The 20,446-nt window shown below is 43.3% G+C and overlaps 1 protein-coding gene across 4 annotated transcripts in view; it reads left to right on the top strand.

Moving 5' to 3' along the window:
• EXOC6 (exocyst complex component 6) overlaps positions 1-20,446 on the top strand; it is a 300,123-nt gene that overhangs the window by 217,876 nt on the left and 61,801 nt on the right. For all 4 annotated transcript variants that reach the window (XM_069753785.1, XM_069753783.1, XM_069753784.1 and 1 more), the window contains one exon: positions 13,810-13,883. In XM_069753785.1, coding sequence (XP_069609886.1) covers positions 13,810-13,883 — 74 coding nt within the window. The remainder of the gene's footprint in view (positions 1-13,809; positions 13,884-20,446) is intronic.

Genomic DNA, 20,446 nt, shown 5'->3' with positions numbered 1-20,446 from the left:
CAAGAAGGCGGACAATTCCTCTCCACTTCCCTGTTAAGAGGTTGATGGATCGAGGGTTCCTAATTTTTATCTCTGCACCGTGAAAAGAGGAGATGGCAAGAGACTATGACCTGCTGGATGCAGCCGCACATTCTGCCATGGGGCAGATTAACCGGGGAGAATCTCCTGTGGTATACCTACCAGTATCCCTACCCGATGGGTCATCAATTAAAAATACCACGGACTGTCAGATAGCAGATCTGGTTCGTTCCGTCTTGCGGCTTCGGGTCCAGCGCTCTATCCTCCCTAGCGGCCGCATGGATTGCTAGAGCAATGGTCTCCTGGCTGGAGACCTTAAGGTACCTTCACACATAACGATATTGTTAACGATATCATTGCATTTTGTGACGTAGCAACGATATCGTTAATGAAATCGTTATGTGTGACAGCGACCAACGATCAGGCCCCTGCTGGGAGATCGTTGGTCGCTGAACAAAGTCCAGAACTTTATTTCGTCGCTGGATCTCCCGTGGACATCGCTGGATCGGCGTGTGTGACACCGATCCAGCGATGTCTTCACTGGTAACCAGGGTAAACATCGGGTAACTAAGCGCAGGGCTGCTCTTAGTAACCCGATGTTTACCCTGGTTACCATCATAAAAGTAAAAAAACAAACAGTACATACTTACCTACCGCTGTCTGTCCCCCGGCGCTGTGCTCTGCACTCCTCCTGCACTGGCTGTGAGCGTCGGTCAGCCGGAAAGCAGAGCAGTGACGTCACCGCTCTGCTTTCCGGCCGCTGTGCTCACACAGACAGTACAGGAGGAGTGCAGAGAAGCAGAGCGCCGGGGACAGACAGCGTTAGGTAAGTATGTACTGTTTGTTTTTTTTACTTTTAGGATGGTAACCAGGGTAAACATCGGGTTACTAAGCGCGGCCCTGCGCTTAGTTACCCGAAGTTTACCCTGGTTACCGGCATCGTTGGTCGCTGGAGATGGGTCTGTGTGACAGCTCTCCAGCGACCAAACAGCGACGCTGCAGCGATCCGGATCGTTGTCGGTATCGCTGCAGCGTCGCTTAATGTGAAGGGGCCTTTAACTACCTTGATTCACACCAGCAACAACTGGCCAATCAAATCCTTTGAGCGGGAGTCTGACAAAGGATTGTATAAGGATTGTCCAGCACAGTCTAGATCTAAGGGATCTTGAGTGGGCGGCACGGTGGCGCAGTGGTTAGCACAGCAGCCTTGCAGCGCTGGGGTCCTGGGTTCTAATCCCACCCAGGACAACATCTGCAAAGAGTTTGTATGTTCTCTCCGTGTTTGCGTGGGTTTCCTCCGGGCACTCCGGTTTCCTCCCACATTCCAAAGACATACTGATAGGGATTCTAGATTGTGAGCCCCATTGGGGACAGTGATGATAATGTGTGCAAAATTGTAAAGCGCTGCGGAATATGTTAGCGCTATATATAAATAAAGATTATTATTAAGATTATTATGTTCCAAACAGGGGAACGAAAAGTAAGATCGACCCTGGACCTCAAACTTCTAACAACCTTTGACATGGTCCTCCTTCTTTGGATGGAGTTCCTCCGCTCAGCCATTACTTCAACAGAAAAAGGTGCAGTTTCCGGCATTCATCGACATTCGGGTTGCTTGCCCTCTGCAGAAATTCCTTCGCTTTTCCATTCGTCAACAGTATTTTCAAGTCACAACCTTGTCCTTCGGCCTTGCTTCCGCACCCAGAGTGTTCGCTCGGGTCATGGCGGATGTCATGTTTCTCTTGCACCCTAGAGGCGTGCTCGTCCTGCCCTGTTTGGTCTGTCTAGCCGCCCTTCCAGGACTACGCTGAGTCGTCTATATCTCTTGCGATACTTTCTCTCCTGGGATGGCAGCTACACTTAGACAAGTTCTCCTCATTTCCAGCCCAGCAGATATCCTTTTTGAGGATGATCCTGCACACTTCTAGAAGGATGGTAATTCTTCCTTGAGACAAGGTCATGGCCCTTCAACAGGGAGCTCGCGCAAGGAGAGTTCTGAGGACTTGATTACTCACCCCCTCATTTCATTCGATTTGCTAAGAGAGTTCTGAGGAAAAATGGTGACGACAATGGAAGCGGTTTCCTTCGCTCCGCTCATTTTCAGCAAGTCAAACAGACTTTCAGACAATAGTCTCTGAGCTTCTTCATCCAGGGCCTTTCTCCCGGTTCAATGGTTATTAGTAACTACCAATGCCAGTCTTCTTCTCCCCATCATTGTTCTGGAGATCCGAACGGTAGTCTTACAGCAGGTCCACTGCCTTCTGGCGGGTCACCCTATCCGAATTCAATTGGATAATGCCACGGCAGTGCCTTACGTCAGTCATCTAGCAGGTACCCACGGTCAGGCGCCATGACCGAGGTACCTCACTTTCTCTGATGGGCCGAAGTCTATTATTCGGTGATCTCGGCAGTATATATCCCAGAAGTAGAACTCTGAATGGCAAACAAATTCAGCCGTCAGGGTTCCGCCTCAAGTCAGTGGGAACTTCACCCCGAAGTCTTCCATCAGATCTGTCCTTACTGGAGCTGTCCAGTTGTAGGTGGGATGACATCCAGACTGAAGGCCAATGTACTCAAGTTCATGGTTCGGCCTCGAGATCCAAAAGCCATCGCTCTCCATGCTCTGGTTCTGCCGTGGTACCAGTTTCCATAACTCCCCTTCCACTGCTTCCGAAAGCCTTTCGGAAGCAGAAAGGGGCCCCAGTGATCCTCAGAGATCCGCACTGACCACGTCCGTTTTTTGTTTGCGGAGCTAGTATCTTCTCGCCTTGTAGCAGCACAACTGCAAGTAGGGACTTTCTCACAGGGAGTTTTCACACGTAGTTCTTCCCCATCGCATACCGTTAGATCATTGGGACCTTCTTATTCCTAGGAGCCTTACAGTAGGCTCCTTTTTCATCCGGGCAGACTTTACTATCAGGGAAAGTCGTCCCGTTCTCCTCTGCGATATTCTCACTCTGACAAGTCTTCGGAGCTAGCTTCTGTGCTCTTTCAGACTTTTTTCCCTTATTACCTTCGAGGCAATGTTGTCCTCAGGCCATCTCCATCCCTTGTTACCAAGGTGGTACTGTATTACCACTGTTATGAGGGCATAGTTCTTCCCTCATCTCTTTTGGCTCCAGTCCACAAAATGGAATAAGATCCCCCATATTCTGGACGAAGTGAGTGCTCTGAGTAGGTACGTCTTGAGGACGGCGTCCTTCTGAAGGTTGGACGTTTTATTTGGGCTTCCTGACGGTAGAGGAAGGCTTCCTGACATTTTCAGGAAGGGTTTAGCCGTTTCATCGACCATGATAACATGGTGAATTCTTTTCACCATCCAGGAGTCCTTCCGTGCTAGATGTCAGCCTATCTCCCTGTCTATCAAGGGTTCTAGGCACCAAGCGTCGGCAAGGCACGCCTGCAAGCTTGCGGATTCGTCCAGTCCGCATGCATTCTTGAAGCACTATAATTCCCACACTTCCACAGATGTGAGTCTGGGCAGGCGGACTCTGCAGGCCGCGGTGGCGCACTTGTAAGTAGCGGTTACACAGGGCCTGATCTATTGTTGTCCCCACCCAGGGACTGCTTTGGGACGTCCCACGGTCTGTGTCCCCCAATGAGGCGAAGGAGAAATAGGGATTTTTGTGTACTCACCGTAAAATCCTTTTCTCCGAACCATTCATTGGGGGACACAGCTCCCACCCTGTTATTAGCTTATGCTTGTTTTTTATAATATGACATGCTATACGCTCATATATTGTTATTGATCTCCTACTGCTTTTGCACCGAACTGGTTAGCTGAGAGCCAGCAGGAGGGTGTATACTGCAGCGGAGGAGCTAACTTTTTTTGTATCACTTAGTGTCAGCCTCCTATTGGCAGCAGCATACACCCACGGTCTGTGTCCCCCAATGAAGGGCTCGGAGAAAAGGATTTTATGGTGAGTACACAAAAATCCCTATTTCAGGTATTTTTGTCTTATAAATGTTATGGTATTTCATAGAAAAAAATACTTTAAAAGCCACCTGGGACCAAGTCGCACAGGAGACTTGTCAAAAAGGCGTTACTCTCCGCCCACTGCCAATGACTGACAAATCTCTTCATATAGACACATGCAGGGAGAGAGACCCGTCACTCAATGGGAGCTTCTGGGAACCGTCCTTTTTTGACAAGTCACCTGTGAGGCTTGGTCTTCATGTAGCTTTTAAAGTATATTTTTCTCTGAAATGCTGCAATGTTTAGGAGTCAAACATACCTGGCTGAAATCGTACAGGCAGTGTCAGATACATGCTGCCCGTGGCTCAGGCGCCATGTATGAGCTTGTCAGGTTACAGCAGATCAGGCACCATGTTCAATATTAGAGTTTCACTATAAGAGAAGATCTGCATCTAACAAGTGTAGAGAAAGTAGAAGAACTCCTTTAGACGAGATGAACAAAGGAGACAACCGTTTGAGAAAAATAAATTTGCCAGATTCCGAGTTGGTGTCATTAAATAGTACACAAACGTCCATCAAAAATCCATAATGGAAACTGGGAAATTTCAAGATTAAGGTAAAATAGGTAAAACAAGAGACACATTGGACGATGGAAAACTAAAGAGGAGTAATGAGGGTGACTGAGTGTTTGGATCAAAGAGGAGAAGATACCGAGGACGAAATAAAAGGATCCTGGAGGGTAGAGCTGGTAAGGTGGAAGAGGAATAGGGGAATCGGAAAGATCACTACTCTGTTTTATAACATGCTCCCATTCCTGGTGGTCAATATGTGTGCAGATATGGAGCAAATTTGCATCTAAGCTATGCAAATACATCTATGTGCAGAAATTAGACTTGGGTCTTTGGTGACTTATCGGCCCAAAAGCCCAAAGTATAACTTCTTAAGTAGAAATTTCATAGAGATTGCAAGTTATTTTTTACATTTCATTATGTCCTATTTTATGACAGTCTACATACCATTTGGTGATCATTGAAGTACTGGGTTTTTTTGGGGCAACATCTGCATTGAGTTTGGATGTTCTCCCTGCATGTACTGTGCACTTCAGAACTTCAGATTCTCATCACATTTCAAAAACATTCTGAGATGTCAGTGCTCGTCCTATAGAAATCAGCCCTGGTGTAATGAAGTTTATTTTAGGCTCTTGCAAGTGTGAACGTTTCAGGATCTCTTCTATGACCTGAAGAAAGTGGCTTAGGTGTATTAGTTCTGAAGCATGCTCATGCCAGGGCCACCAATCTGTCGTATACTAATGGTTGAGGGAACACAATGTGTCATTGTGTGATATTCTCCAAGGGGACGCTACCCAAGTCATTCTAAGCCACAGTAGACGTGTCAGATTTTCTACAGGCATCAAACTAATGAATTGTGCCATGGAGGAAATGTAGACATAGTATATGGGACAGCCTAGGGAGTATCGTCATCTATAGACTCCAAAGTTTTCCCGACAGTGCCATTGGCCTGTCGTGATATCAAGACGTTGTGTGCCCTCTTTAGACATGTGCTTCCAGACAGACTGGCGACTCTTGTGGTCAACGATTGGGGTTAGAGGCCGTTGTGAGTGGGTGTAATAGGTATTTACTGAACATTCAACAAATATTTTGGATTTCTTTCCTATACGGTTACCTGTTAATGTCAGCAAGTTTGCTTCTTGAGTAATGACCAGACATATATTAATAAATATGCCGAGCAGTTTGGGTTAAGGTTGAACCCATAAAGCCTTTCTTCGAAACACGGATCTGAAACGTAATCCTCTACTGATCCAACAACAGATAATGCAGAAAAAGTCAGAATAACCACATTTTATTTTAGTCAAGGCAAAACAAATTATGTTTAACTTTTATAAACACGTTTTACATCATAGTAGGCAGCATTGTTGTTCTGCAGCTCTTGGGTCTGGGATGTAAAGATGAAGAACAACATATGAACTACGTTTGCATTTTTTCCCTGTCTATATATAGGTTTCCTTTGACTTTTGCAGTTTTTTGCCAATTTAAAAATATATAAAGAAGTCAATGGAAGCCAGGTCCTCTGAAGCCAAGTTCGCAGATCTAAATCTGCGAACTTGGCTTCAGGAAAATGCTTGCCGCAATCTCCATCTGTGCATGCGTGGGCTCCCGCGGCCATTTTCCTGAAGCCCCGGGAAGCAGAGCACTTCATCTGCGCATGCACGGCCTCAGGAAGATGGCCGCCGCCACCGATAAAGCCATAATTCACCCAGCTCTGCTGCTTACCTTGGATACCGGGCCGCTGTGTCACCTCACCTTTGAAAGGGACCCTGCTCACGCCATACCGCACACTGCGCCACATCATCCCTGCATCTCTGCCGCCGCCACAGCACTGCTGCAACCTCCCATGGACACCAGGCTGTGGCGTCACCCACCTAAACAGGAAGGGACCCTGCTGAGGTGCACGCCATATCGCCCACCGCATCACCGCACCTCTGCCGACAGGTCTTTGGAGATGGACTTGTAGCCTTGAGATTGCTCATGCTTCCTCACTATTTGGTTTCTCAAGTCCTCTGACAGTTCTTTGGTCTTCTTTCTTTTCTCCATGCTCAATGTGGTACACACAAGGACACAGGACAGGGGTTGAGTCAACTTTAATCCATGTCAACTGGCTGCAAGTGTGATTTAGTTATTGCCAACACCTGTTAGGTGCCACAGGTAAGTTACAGGTGCTGTTAATTACACAAATTAGAGAAGCATCACATGATTTTTCGAACAGTGCCAATACTTTTGTCAACCCCCTTTTTTATGTTTGGTGTGGAAGTATATCCAATTTGGCTTTAGAACAATTCTTTTTGTGTTTTTTTCATTTAAGACAAATTAAATGAAGATAATAATACCAAATAATTTGTGTTTGCAGACATTTTCAGGAAGAAAATTAGTATTATCTGACAGAATTGCAGGGGTGTCAATACTTTTGGCCATGACTGTAAGTCATAGCAAGCTGTATAACGCAATACCTTGATATCTGCGACCCCATGTCTTATTCCAGAGGAATTCATGTTTTTAAGATCTATGTGCCGAACATAGATCTCCCTAAGAATCTGCCTTCAGAACTTATGGTAAATGAAAGGAAGTGTTACCAGTGTAAGGCATGTAATGACTGACAATTGTCATCATACACAGCAGACCTCTTCTTTGTCTCATTACAAACACATTTACGCCTGCAGTTGTCCTGTAATAGTGCTCTCCGCTCTGCTGCAGAGCTGTGCCAGATTTAAAATAACACTTATTCATCTTCTATCTAAAAGGCAGGCATTGTGGGGGGTGGGACAGTACAGCAGAACTCATTACAAACACATCTGCAGCTGTAGTTCTCTCTTTTACACACCTGTCCTGGTTATTTCAGGCTTCACACCATTCTCCTGGGTTTACTGCCCTTTGTTGTGCTCCACATTGGGTTTTGCAGGTCGCCTGGCATGGATCGATGACATAATCTCCCCAGACCCATTTAAGGTCCATTGACACACACACTCCTTGGTTTGTCCATGTCCTTCCTGCTTCTCCTGAGATTCCTGAGTGTGCCAAGTCCTCACTGCCCACGTGCCTTCCAGTTCACTTTATCAACGCCCAGGGTCCGTGTGCACACCCGGACTTGGGGATTACACAACCCACCTAAACTGGTGAGGTTGACACACTCATAGTGCTGTTATCTCTGCTATACTGCCTTTCCCCTACACTGGCTGTATGAGATGAAAACTAAAGAAAAGTTAGTTGTAATCAGGCACAGGTCTGTAGCTGAGCTAACAGCAGAAGAGGAGAGGTGCAGCTGCAAATGTGTTTGTAATAAGACAAAGTTCAGTTCTGCTAAACTGTATACTATGTTAGTTGTAATCAAATACAGCTCTGCAGTGAGATCAGGAGAGCAGACTGTCAGCCAATACATGTCTCATGTTCTGGAGGCAACTCTCAGGGAGATCAGTGTCCGCCCAAAGATCTTAACTTCTCCTTTATATATTTAGAAAAACATGGATTTCTCTGGAGTAAGATGTTGGAATGCAGATATCAAGGTATCATTTTATTCAGCTTCCTATGACCTACCTGCCCATATAGACGGCTGACAAGGGTTGATCCTACTGACAGATTCCCATTAACATGTGTGGTGGTCCCTCCTCTCTGGCAGGCTGATTGTGGTAGACAAGAACACTGTAGTCCCTATTGGTGGGAACTGAGGATGAGGGCAAGAAAAACTATCCTTCACATGTTTCACATCCTTCACGCGTTTCGAACCCTGACTCCTGGGTCCTTAATTCTTAGTCATATGAGCAATAATTCAGGAGTCGAGGTTAGAAATACGTAAAGATTCCCATGATGTTCTCTACTGTTGGCTTTAAATGAGATGGAACAAAATTGGCCTTTTTCTTGCTTTCTTTGGACGAGAGCCGGATATGTACTTGAACAAGCAGCAGTCATGGAAGAGGAAGCTGCACCTATCAGATATTAAAGGCACTCAGCAACTAAAGGTGCACTAAAAGAATAATAAGCCATAAATGTCTTAGATGGTAATACCCTTTAAGTTTTATTGAAGCCCCTGGAAAAGGTTTTTGTATGACAATGTGGCCCTCGGACACCCCTACATTAGATGGACATCTGGGTCTGCCAAAATCATCAGATTTTCGTTACGGTTATCCACCCTGAATTACTTTTTTTCTAAGCCATACATCCCCTTTAATTACACAGAGTGACATTATTTTTATGAGATAAAAGGATTGCAGTTCTTACTACTCCCAAGGAACTTGAACATTGAGCCAAAATGAAGGCTTTTAATAAGATTCAGCCAATAAATGGAAAATACCAGGCAATCAACATTTCTGACTTAGTCAACATGTGACGGCTTTATTCTGCTGCTTCATTAAAAAATATCCAACGTACGAGGCGCTAATTGACACATGACTGATTGTAGATGGCCATATGGACCATCCTGAAGCACCGAGACAAATAACATCTTTAGATATCAGCAATATGTTTCAATAATTGCTGGTTAATTGCGAATAACGAGACTTCTGCTGATGTATGTTGCCTTCGAAACGACTCCGCGATGGTGAACGTTATCCTACAAAGCGTCGGGAAAAGTAACAACGTGATAAGAGAATACAATGAAGAGCCTCCTATTGTTCTAATGACAGTCACATAGGAGCAGATCTGGATGTAAAAGCTGCTTTTATTGTTGGATTTCATTCATAAGGTCTGTCAGGCACATTCTGTGCATCCCTGTGTTCCTCGTGATTTATAACCTTTCTCATCGGCCTCCTCCAGCTTTTCTCCTTTGACATTTTGGGATTAATGGCTACATTGGTGACAGTTCCATTAGCACTCAGAGTGTGCAAATAACTCACAAATGGCAGGTAGCTTCCTATTGTATTGATAAATGGCTTTTTAGGTTTTACAGACGCAGGAGGGGCGGTTGTGTTCTACAACATCCTACATTTTAATGTGCAGGCTTTAATGACCGCGCAACTGGTTTTCGGTATCATTATTTCTTAGTTTGGAGATGTCAGTAAAGGGAAGTTAAAGTTTTTAAAATGTGGCGATTACGAGACTTTAGTCGCTGGATATAATTAGTGATGGCCACGCCGATATCATATCTGAGCATCATGCCAACACGCGCCAAGAATGTGACTCGTCAACTATTCAGATGTATCATACTGTGTACAGCAAGACAGCACGGTTTAGGATTATCCCCATCATTAAAACTTATCGGCTACCCAAGGAATAGGTAATGCCTTGCTAATCAGTCGGGTCAGGCCGATCCCATCAGCAAGGCTATGAAACTTCCCGTCAGGATGGAGCAGTGGCCGACCATGTAGCTGAGCGCTCTAGTTGGCCACGTCCGGCAGCCCCATAGAGAGTGAATGGAGAGGTGGTGGACATGTGTCGCCACTGCTCCATTCTGAGGGGGCGTTTCGGATCCACAAGTTACCACCTATACTTTGGATAGGTGATAACTTTTAATTTTGGATATAACCCTGTATATTTAATCTGAAATAGTGGGGTAAAAGGAGTGGATTTTGTCTTGTTCCTAGATGCTCATCTGTCGATTATTTACACAGCAGCATGCATAGCATAGTAAGCAGTTTTTTGCTGGTTCGTCGGGTGATTGCCACCATGTTTACACAAGATGAAAATTGATGAACTCTCAATTGGATCATTCAGGCATTAAAATCGTTTTTCTCGGCAGCACAGTGTCCAGTGTAAACAGGAGGTGTGCTGCTGAGAACGATCTTTTTCAATGCACACTGAGCAATCGCATTCATGATTGCTTTTTCCCAATAGGATTCTGGTTGGCATGTCTAAACAGGCCATTAATCAGCCGTCGATAGACTTGTATATAGCTGGTCGACGATAGATTAACGAACATGGTCAGCAAGTGTGACTAGGCCTTAAGTTTAAAAGGGTTCCTCAGTTACGGGATGGGGCTGAACTGTGCAATATCAGCCGTTGTTTTGAGCCTGTTGTGTTTCCTACTAAATATATTTTTTCACCTATCCAGCATAATAGGCGATAAATATTTGATTGCCGGGAGGTCTGACTTCTGAGACCACCACCGATCTTGTGAAAGGGGTCCCAAAGTTCCCTGTATGAAAGCAATGGTCATGCACATGTATGACCCCGCTCCATTCACTTTTATGGGACTGATGGAGCAGACGTACATACATGCGTGCACCCCACCGTTCCAATCACATTGGGGAGATTTGGGACCCCCATTCTCAGGCTTGTGGTGGTCCCTACAGATTTATTACCAGCTATTACTCACCTGTGGATAGTTGATAAGTGAACTTAGTGGGACAACCCCTTTACTAAGGGCAGAGTCGTATATTTTATGTAGTAAAATATGGTGATCATGTAATACATAGTAGTGTCAATTATCGAGGCGAAGCCTTATATCCGTTGCTTAGAGGGGGCTTGTGAGTGGGGGACGCCACGCTGCTCTTGTGTCCTAATAGGGGTTATATATCATATATGCCGTTGTATGACAGATGATTTCCTTTTTCATACACTTTTTATAATGTAAATGCTTTGTGCAAAAAAGGAAAACCTTTTCCAATCTTCTCCATCGGCTTCCAATATAGTGAAAAATGCCATCAGCTCCAAATCTCTGTTTTTATGATGACTTATAATGCAAGAATACATTATACATTATGAGTCAAAGCACGGCTAGGAAATATGACAGTCCAAACTGGAAGCCGTAATTTATGATGTGTTCTGATGGCATTCATAAGGGCAGGTGTGTAGTGTGAAGCATAAATTAGGCATGGCCATCTGTATGGGAGCGATCGCATGATTAGTCCCTCCCCAGGGCAGGATAGAAGGCAGAGAGGATGCACTTTTGTCTTTCTTGTGTCCCGTAAAACTTGAATCCTTGGTTTACTGCTGCCGTGTTCCACTGCTGCGATTTATTACTGCCAGAGATCTGATCTGACAACTTCGCTGTATGGAGGTTGCTGCTGCCGCATGTCCATGTGCGACCGTTTCTCATCCATAAACTTGGAAAGTGTCTATATATATTTATTTCTACACAATGCCATCAACATACGAGAATAAAAGTCCATTGCATAATTTTCCGATCTGTGTGAGCACCAGATATCCTCATATATTTGCGTGCCAGACGGCAGAAGTGTCCTCCTTTTTGTATCTGGTTTATTTTGAGAAACCATCATTGCTTCCTGTGGTCTTCATAGTCCTAGATTGGTTCCTGGTCCAGGACTTTGCTTTAAAATGAGTAGAACTATAAAATCAAAGAGCAACTAACTTGAAGATGCCCCTTTAAATGGGCCAATAATTGGCAAACGAGCTTTCGTAGGAAGGGTCGTTCCTGCCGGCAATCACCTGACGGATGAGCAAAAATGGCTGTCTATCAGGGGGGATGATTTTTATGATGGCAAACAAGACATGTGCTGATGGTAACATCATATTCTATTTGTATGAATGATTATTCTGTGAGTGCGGATTATTCGTTGGCCGGTAAACAACCTCCAATGGGCTTGTATATAGCCAACGACCTGGATTGTCTCATCTAAAAGGACCTCAGATACTCGGTGACTCATTTAAACACAGGAGAAAAATAGGAGTCCAAAAAACCTTTGTAAGATTACAACATTTTATTTGGGTCAGTTAAAAAAACCATAACCAATATAAAATAAGTGTATGTCAGGAATTCATCCCTGGTTGTATAATGGTGTCAGAGCGTGACATTAACCAAATTCCCTGATAAATCAGGATATGTAAAGAATAATATGCATAGGCATTACATATAACGTTCGACATATCCCATCTCTTGTACGTAGGAGAAAAGGGTAACAGCAGAAATAATAATACAGTATATGATAGTTCTAATAACATTATCAATGCTCTGGCACAGACAATTTATGTGCCCAAATTGAACACAGTGGCTGATAGATGCATGTCAAAACAGGTTATTACCAATAATAGGTTGAAGTAACAGCACATCTCGCCACATCACCTCCCAACACGTGTTTCGCGTCCTCTGCTTCCTCAGGGGCATTGACTCACTTAGTTGACAGCTGCCTCTCCTTGCTTCACCGTTAACTTGAAAGCTTGGCCAACCTTGGAGAGAGGGGACAAAAGACACTAGAAGACACCGCTTTTTGTCACTTCCTAAGACGGGAAAGCAAATGGATTGGGTGCTTCAATATAAACTGCTTGGTCCTTATCTCCCCTAACATCATCTGTCTAGAGACAGTCGGGAGGCCTTCGTGCACATTGGATGGTTGGCCAGTTCCTCCATGATCGGCAAGTTTGGACAACTTTACTATGTATGGGGGCCTTGATCCACTCATAGTAGATAGAGACATAAATTGGACTCAGTGGAAAGTAAAGCTATCGTCAAAGCTTTATTCTATGGTTATGACACTCGATGATAACACAAAGTGCAAATTAAAGCACCAGCGAGAATTGTATGGACAATTCCACAGTTGACAGCTGGTATGATTTAGGTAATCCAATCACATTTATCTTCCTTTTAAGATTTTTTTTTTTTATCCTAAAGACTTCAAGAACATCCAATGGAAAAAATAAAAAAAATCACTCTGTCCGGACATCTGTATGGTGACATCCACTTTAGAGGTAGAGAATAGCATTCCTCGCCGGTTCTTAGAGGATTACACCACACTTGCACGTTAAGCGCCCTCCCACCTCTGAGGGTATCCTCCTTAATGACTGTCTCACCAGAGGTAGACTTTTTCCAAGGAGCAGACGCTATAACAAAAGCAGATGTTTCAAATATGTTGACAGCTTCAGAATTAGTATCATCGAAAAACCCTCCTGTAATCGTTCCCCTCGGGGCGTCAGTAAGCTCTCCATGATCATAGCTTGTTGTGTGTTTTAATCTTAAGCCAGAGAAGCTCTTGAAAATCGAATGTAATTGAGAGAAGAAAAGGTGCGTAAGTGACATGTTAAGAATACAGGTATAAAGTGGTATGAGCAGTAATTGATGAGAATTTTACGAGCGACTCATAACAAATGAAGTTATAAAGAGCAACATGGAAAATGCCTTTCATGAAATATTACGAGTAACAGTTACCACGATTGTTGATGGTTTCCTACCTTAAGGATTTACAATAATAGCACCTCAAGCCATCTCACCTTTGCTCCATGGACTTGACTCGACTTGCAGGTGGTGCCGGTTACGTGCTTGCTGTTGAGTGTATTTGCCGCCATTATTTGCTTTGTGGCCCTGAATATTAATAATTTCAGACGCATGTTTTATTCTTCAGTTGTTAAATCGCAGTCAGTTAAAGAAAATAAATGATGAAGCATCTTATGTAAAATTCTATCAATTTGCTTTTTCAGTGTTTGCAAGTTCTGATCCAGTCCCCGGATTCCAGGAGGATACGCTGCAGTTGGCATTCATTGACCTCAGACAAGTAAGCTGTCTTTTTATTCATATGTGATTCTTATGTCTCTGGGTCATTTATCTGTCATTGTAATTCCTACATGATGGTAAAGGGAACCATATATAAGATTCAAGGGCAGCGTAAGTCAGGCGATGGTCTCCTCCTATCAGCCATGATGAATGGGGTGCGAAATAGCCACCGGGGACCTGCTCGGATTACTCATTTTAGACCCATAGTCTCTGGTCGGGTAGTCAAAGTATGATGATGGTGATATGGCTCTTGCAAATTATGTAAATTGAAAAATTGTACACAGACGAGTGTGTTTACCAGATGGTAGACAGGACTAGTCCGGGGAAATCAACTCTCCACCAGACTAGACATGGGACAATTATATAGCGATAGCAGAATGAAACTTGACTTTGAAAGTTTCAAGAGATCGCAGAGACACAAGAAGTGGGTTAGATTACCGAAATATGGTGGAGCACAGACATTGTGGCAGTTTAAGGGGGCTGGGAGCAGCTGGCAGGTCCACTTTAGGCAATATAATAACTTATGCACTGGGTCCCCTTCTTTGTTCTTTTGCTGGTAGTTGTACTCTTTGATTACGGTATTTTACATGTTGATAAGTTAGGCATCGCATACCAGTTTTCTCCTCCTCAAGCCATCTCATGGCGTTACATTAGAATGTTTTTAGGATCCTCAACATTTTTCGCAGGCACTTTTTTTTCAAAACTGTCAAAGAAAACTGTTCAGAATACAATTTGGCCATATACAGTGGGGAAAATAAGTATTTGACACACTGCCGATTTTGCAAGTTTTCCCACCTACAAAGAATGGAGAGGTCTGTAATTTTTATCGTAGGTACACTTCAACTGTGAGCGACAGAATCTAAAAATAAAAGCTAGAAAATCACAAAAAATTTATACAATGTGATTTTCTGAATTTTATTTTTAGATTCTGTCCCTCACAGTTGAAGTGTACCTATGATAAAAATTACAGAGCTCTCCGTTGTTTGTAGGTGGGAAAACTTTCAAAATCAGCAGTGCATCAAATACTTATTTTTCTCACTGTTTCCTACTGGTTTGCCTCCTTTTCTGCAAAAATTCTGGCACATTTTGCCTTCTAGAAGGTCATATGGGACCTTTAACCCCTCTGTGACCTTAGACGTACTATCCCGTCCAGGTGCCCTGGGCCTATCTGACCCTGGACGGGATAGTACGTCATAGCGATCGGCAGCGCTCACGGGGGGGGAGCGCCGCCGATCGCGGCCGGGTGTCAGCTGCTTATCGCAGCTGACATCCGGCACTATGTGCCAGGAGCGGTCACGGACCGCCCCCGGCACATTAACCCCCGGCACACCGCGATCAAAGATGATCGCGATGTGCCGGCGGTGCAGGGAAGCACCGCGCAGGGAGGGGGCTCCCTGCGGGCTTCCCTGAGCCCCCCGCAGCAACGCGATGTGATCGCGTTGCTGCGAGGGTCTTACCTCCCTCCCTCCCTGCTCCAGGCCCGGATCCAAGATGGCCGCGGATCCGTGTCCTGCAGGGAGGGAGGTGGCTTCACAGAGCCTGCTCAGAGCAGGCACTGTGAAGCCTGCACTGCTCTAAGTGAGATCAGTGATCTGACAGAGTGCTATGCAAACTGTCAGATCACTGATCTGTGATGTCCCCCCCTGGGACAAAGTAAAAAAGTTAAAAAAAAAAAATTTCCAAATGTGTAAAAAAAAATAAAAAAAAATATTCCTAAATAATAAAAATATATATATATATTATTCCCATAAATACATTTCTTCATCTAAATAAAAAAAACAAAACAATAAAAGTACACATATTTAGTATCGCCGCGTCCGTAACGACCCGACCTATAAAACTGGCCCACTAGTTACCCCCTTCAGTAAACACCGTAAGAAAAGAAAAAAAAAACGAGGCAAAAAACAACGCTTTATTATCATACCGCCGAACAAAAAGTGGAATAACACGCGATCAAAAAGACAGATATAAATAACCATGGTACCGCTGAAAACGTCATCTTATCCCGCAAAAAAACGAACCGCCATACAGCATCATCAGCAAAAAAATAAAAAAGTTATAGTCCTGAGAATAAAGCGATGCAAAAATAATTATTTTTTCTGTAAAATAGTTTTTATCGTATAAAAGCGCCAAAACATAAAAAAATGATATAAATGAGGTGTCGCTGTAATCGTACTGACCCGAAGAATAAAACTGCTTCATCAATTTTACCAAACGCGGAACGGTATAAACGCCTCCCCCAAAAGAAATTCATGAATAGCTGGTTTTTGGTCATTCTTCCTCACAAAAATCGGAATAAAAAGCGATAAAAAAATGTCACGTGCCCGAAAATGTTACCAATAAAAACGTCAACTCGTCCCGCAAAAAACAAGACCTCACATGACTCTGTGGACCAAAATATGGAAAAATTATAGCTCTCAAAATTTGGTAACGCAAAAAATATTTTTTGCAATAAAAAGCGTCTTTCAGTGTGTGACGGCTGCCAATCATAAAAATCCGCTATAAAAGTAAATCAAACCCCCCTTCATCACCCCCTTAGTTAGAGAAAAATTAAAAAAAAGTATTTATTTCCATTTTCCCATTAGGGTTAGGGCTAGGGTTAGGGCTAGGGTTAGGATTAGGGTTAGGGCTAGGGTTAGGGTTAGGGCTAGGGTTAGGGCTAGGGTTAGGGCTAGGGCTAGGGTTAGGGTTAGGGCTAGGGTTAGGGCTAGAGTTAGGGCTAGGATTAGGGCTAGGGTTAGGGCTAGGGTTAGGGTTAGGGCTATGGTTGGGGCTACAGTTAGGGTTGGGGCTAAAGTTAGGGTTAGGGTTTAGATTACATTTACAGTTGGGAATAGGGTTGGGATTAGGGTTTGGGGTTGTGTCAGGGTTAGAGGTGTGGTTAGGGTTACCGTTGGGATTAGGGTTAGGGGTATGTTTGGATTAGGGTTTCAGTTATAATTGGGGGTTTTCCACTGTTTAGGCACATCAGGGGCTCTCCAAACACGACATGGCGTCCGATCTCAATTCCAGCCAATTCTGCGCTGAAAAAGTAAAAAAGTGCTCCTTCCCTTCCGAGCTCTCCCGTGTGCCCAAACAGGGGTTTACCCCAACATATGGGGTATCAGCGTACTCAGGACAAATAGGACAACAACTTTTGGGGTCCAATTTCTCCTCTTACCCTTGGGAAAATACAAAACTGGGGGCTAAAAAATAATTTTTGTGGGAAAACAAAAAGATTTTTTATTTTCACGGCTCTGCGTTATAAACTGTAGTGAAACACTTGGGGGTTCAAAGTTCTCACAACACATCTAGATAAATTCATTGAGGGGTCTAGTTTCCAATATGGGGTCACTTGTGGGGGGTTTCTACTGTTTAGGTGCATTAGGGGCTCTGCAAACGCAATGTGACGCCTGCAGACCAATCCATCTAAGTCTGCATTCCAAATGATGCTCCTTCCCTTCCGAGCCCTCCCATGCGCCCAAACGGTGGTTCCCCCCCACATATCGGGTATCAGCGTACTCAGGACAAATTGGACAACAACATTTAGGGTCCAATTTCTCCTGCTACCCTTGGAAAAATACAAAACTGGGGGCTAAAATATAATTTTTGTGGGAAAAAAATATTTTTTATTTGCACGGCTCTGCGTTATAAACTGTAGTGAAATACTTGGGGGTTCAAAGCTCTCACAACACATCTAGATGAGTTCCTTAGGGGGTCTACTTTCCAAAATGGTGTCACTTGTGGGGGGTTTCTACTGTTTAGGTACATTAGGGGCTCTGCAAACGCAATGTGACGCCTGCAGACCATTCCATCTAAGTCTGCATTCCAAATGGCGCTCTTTCCCTTCCGAGCCCTCCCATGCGCCCAAACGGTGGTTCCCCCCCACATATGGGGTATCAGCGTACTCAGGACAAATTGGACAACAACTTTTAGGGTCCAATTTCTCCTGTTAGCCTAGGGAAAATACAAAACTGGGGGCTAAAAAATTATTTTTGTGGGAAAAAAATGTTGTTTTATTTTTATGGCTCTGCATTATAAACTTCTGTGAAGCCCTTGGTGGGTCAAAGTGCTCACCACACATCCAGATAAGTTCCTTAGGGGGTCTACTTTCCAAAATGGTGTCACTTGTGGGGGGTTTCAATGTTTAGGCACATCAGTGGCTCCCCAAATGCAACATGGCGTCCCATCTCAATTCCTGTCAATTTTGGCATGAAAAGTCAAACGGTGCTCCTTCCCTTCCGAGCTCTACCATGTGCCCAAACAGTGGTTTACCCCCACATATGGGGTATCAGCATACTCAGGACAAATTGTACAACAACTATTGAGGTCCAATTTCTTCTCTTACCCTTCGGAAAATAAAAAATTGGGGGCGAAAAGATAATTTTTGTGAAAAAATATGATTTTTTTATTTTTACGGTTCTGCATTATAAACTTCTGTGAAGCACTTGGTGGGTCAAAGTGCTCACCACACCTCTAGATAAGTTCCTTAGGGGGTCTACTTTCCAAAATGGTGTCACTTGGGGGGGGGGGTTTCAATGTTTAGGCACATCAGTGGCTCTCCAAACGCAACATGGCGTCCCATCTCAATTCCTGTCAATTTTGCATTGAAAAGTCAAATTGCCCTCCTTCGCTTCCAAGCTCTGTCATACGCCCAAACAGTGGTTTACCCCCACATATGGGGTATCGGCGTACTCAGGACAAATTGTACAACAACTTTTGGGGTCCATTTTCTCCTGTTACCCTTGGTAAAATAAAACAAATTGGAGCTGAAGTAAATTTTTTGTGAAAAAAAGTTAAATGTTCATTTTTATTTAAACATTCCAAAAATTCCTATTAAACATCTGAAGGGTTAATAAACTTCTTGAATGTGGTTTTGAGCACCTTGAGGCGTGCAGTTTTTAGAATGGTGTCACACTTGGGTATTTTCTATCATATAGACCCCTCAAAATGACTTCAAATGAGATGTGGTCCCTAAAAAAAAAAAATGGTGTTGTAAAAATGAGAAATTGCTGGTCAACTTTTAACCCTTATAACTCCCTAACAAAAAAAATTTTTGGTTCCAAAATTATGCTGATGTAAAGTAGACATGTGGGAAATGTTACTTATTAAGTATTTTGTGTGACATATCTCTGTGATTTAATTGCATAAAAATTCAAAGTTTGAAAATTGCAAAATTTTCGCCAAATTTCCGTTTCTTTAACAAATAAACGCAGGTACTATCAAAGAAATTTTACCACTGTCATGAAGTACAATATGTCACGAGAAAACAATGTCAGAATCACCAGGATCCGTTGAAGCGTTCCAGAGTTATAACCTCATAAAGGGACAGTGGTCAGAATTGTAAAAAGTGGCCTGGTCATTGACGTGCAAACCACCCTTGGGGGTAAAGGGGTTAAAGGACTGACCAGTCATGCAAAAAAGTTGGTTAGTGTAGTAGATTTTTTTTTAGCATTTTTATATTGTATTTACGGTATTATTTTTAATATTTGTATTTTGTATTTATTGGGTATTATTTGTATTTTTTTTGTAGAATCTTGTATATGTGATAAAATTACTATTATTTATTGAGTTCAATCCAATAACCAGACTGTGAAGAAATGCGGTAATATATGAAGTATGGATGATACCTTTCAGTGAATGTAACAGTCACCAGTGAACTTTCTTTTAGGAAGAGAAATTGACACCAAATCTCTGGAAGAACAAAAAACCCCAAAACATAGCTTTGCAAACACTTAGGTTACATCATTAGGACCCTCTTGGGCTTTGCCGGGTCTTGTGTCAGGGTTAGTGAAATTATTTTTTCCCCCTGAGCCTAGTAGTCCAAAATGAGAAACTCAACCTAGAGGAAAACCTTTGAGGAAAAGATTGCAGTAGCCAAAATTATCACGAAGTAAGAACAGAGGACGACTTAAACCAGTGCTTACAATTTTATATTACCCGGATATTGCTGATGGTCGCTGTCCAAGTAATACACGTGCTACACGTAGTCCTCACTAATGGATACTATCCAGTTTAAGACATCACTAATAGTGATGAGTGAATGTTAAGGTGTTATCTGAGCATGCTCAGGTGCTAACCGAGTGTCTTCGGTGTGCTCGAAAAATAGTTTTGATGTTTGTCGCCTGTTTATTAGGCAACCCCTGCATGTGTTGCAGCTGTCAAATATCCACGAGATATGCAGCGGCTTCTACATGGGAAAAATGTTAGTGCTTACCTTTAGTTAATAATGTGCCACTTATTTCAGGACACTGGACATGCTGCCGCGTATTAGAACAGCTTCATTCCTGCACTGATTTTCCCGTCTACATCTTCTGAAGGATCATGTACTTTCGTATCTATCTACAACACCAGTTACCTTCCCTCACTAATTCTGTGTGATCATCATACTACCAGACAGATAAAAAAAAATTAAGGCTCGTACTATGACTGCAAGCAGAGATCTTAAAAGTGTGTGAATATTTTTAAATTGTAAAAGTGGTAAATTGTGAATTTGTTTCCTAGACCGAGAATTCCCCTTTAAATGAAAGCCATTATTAGAAAATAACATACTGTTTAAATCATGTTTTTGTGCTACATGTATTT

This window comes from Ranitomeya imitator, chromosome 2 (assembly GCF_032444005.1).
Source record: "Ranitomeya imitator isolate aRanImi1 chromosome 2, aRanImi1.pri, whole genome shotgun sequence".
Lineage (NCBI taxonomy): Eukaryota > Metazoa > Chordata > Amphibia > Anura > Dendrobatidae > Ranitomeya > Ranitomeya imitator.
This window is presented reverse-complemented; position numbering and strand designations above follow the sequence as displayed.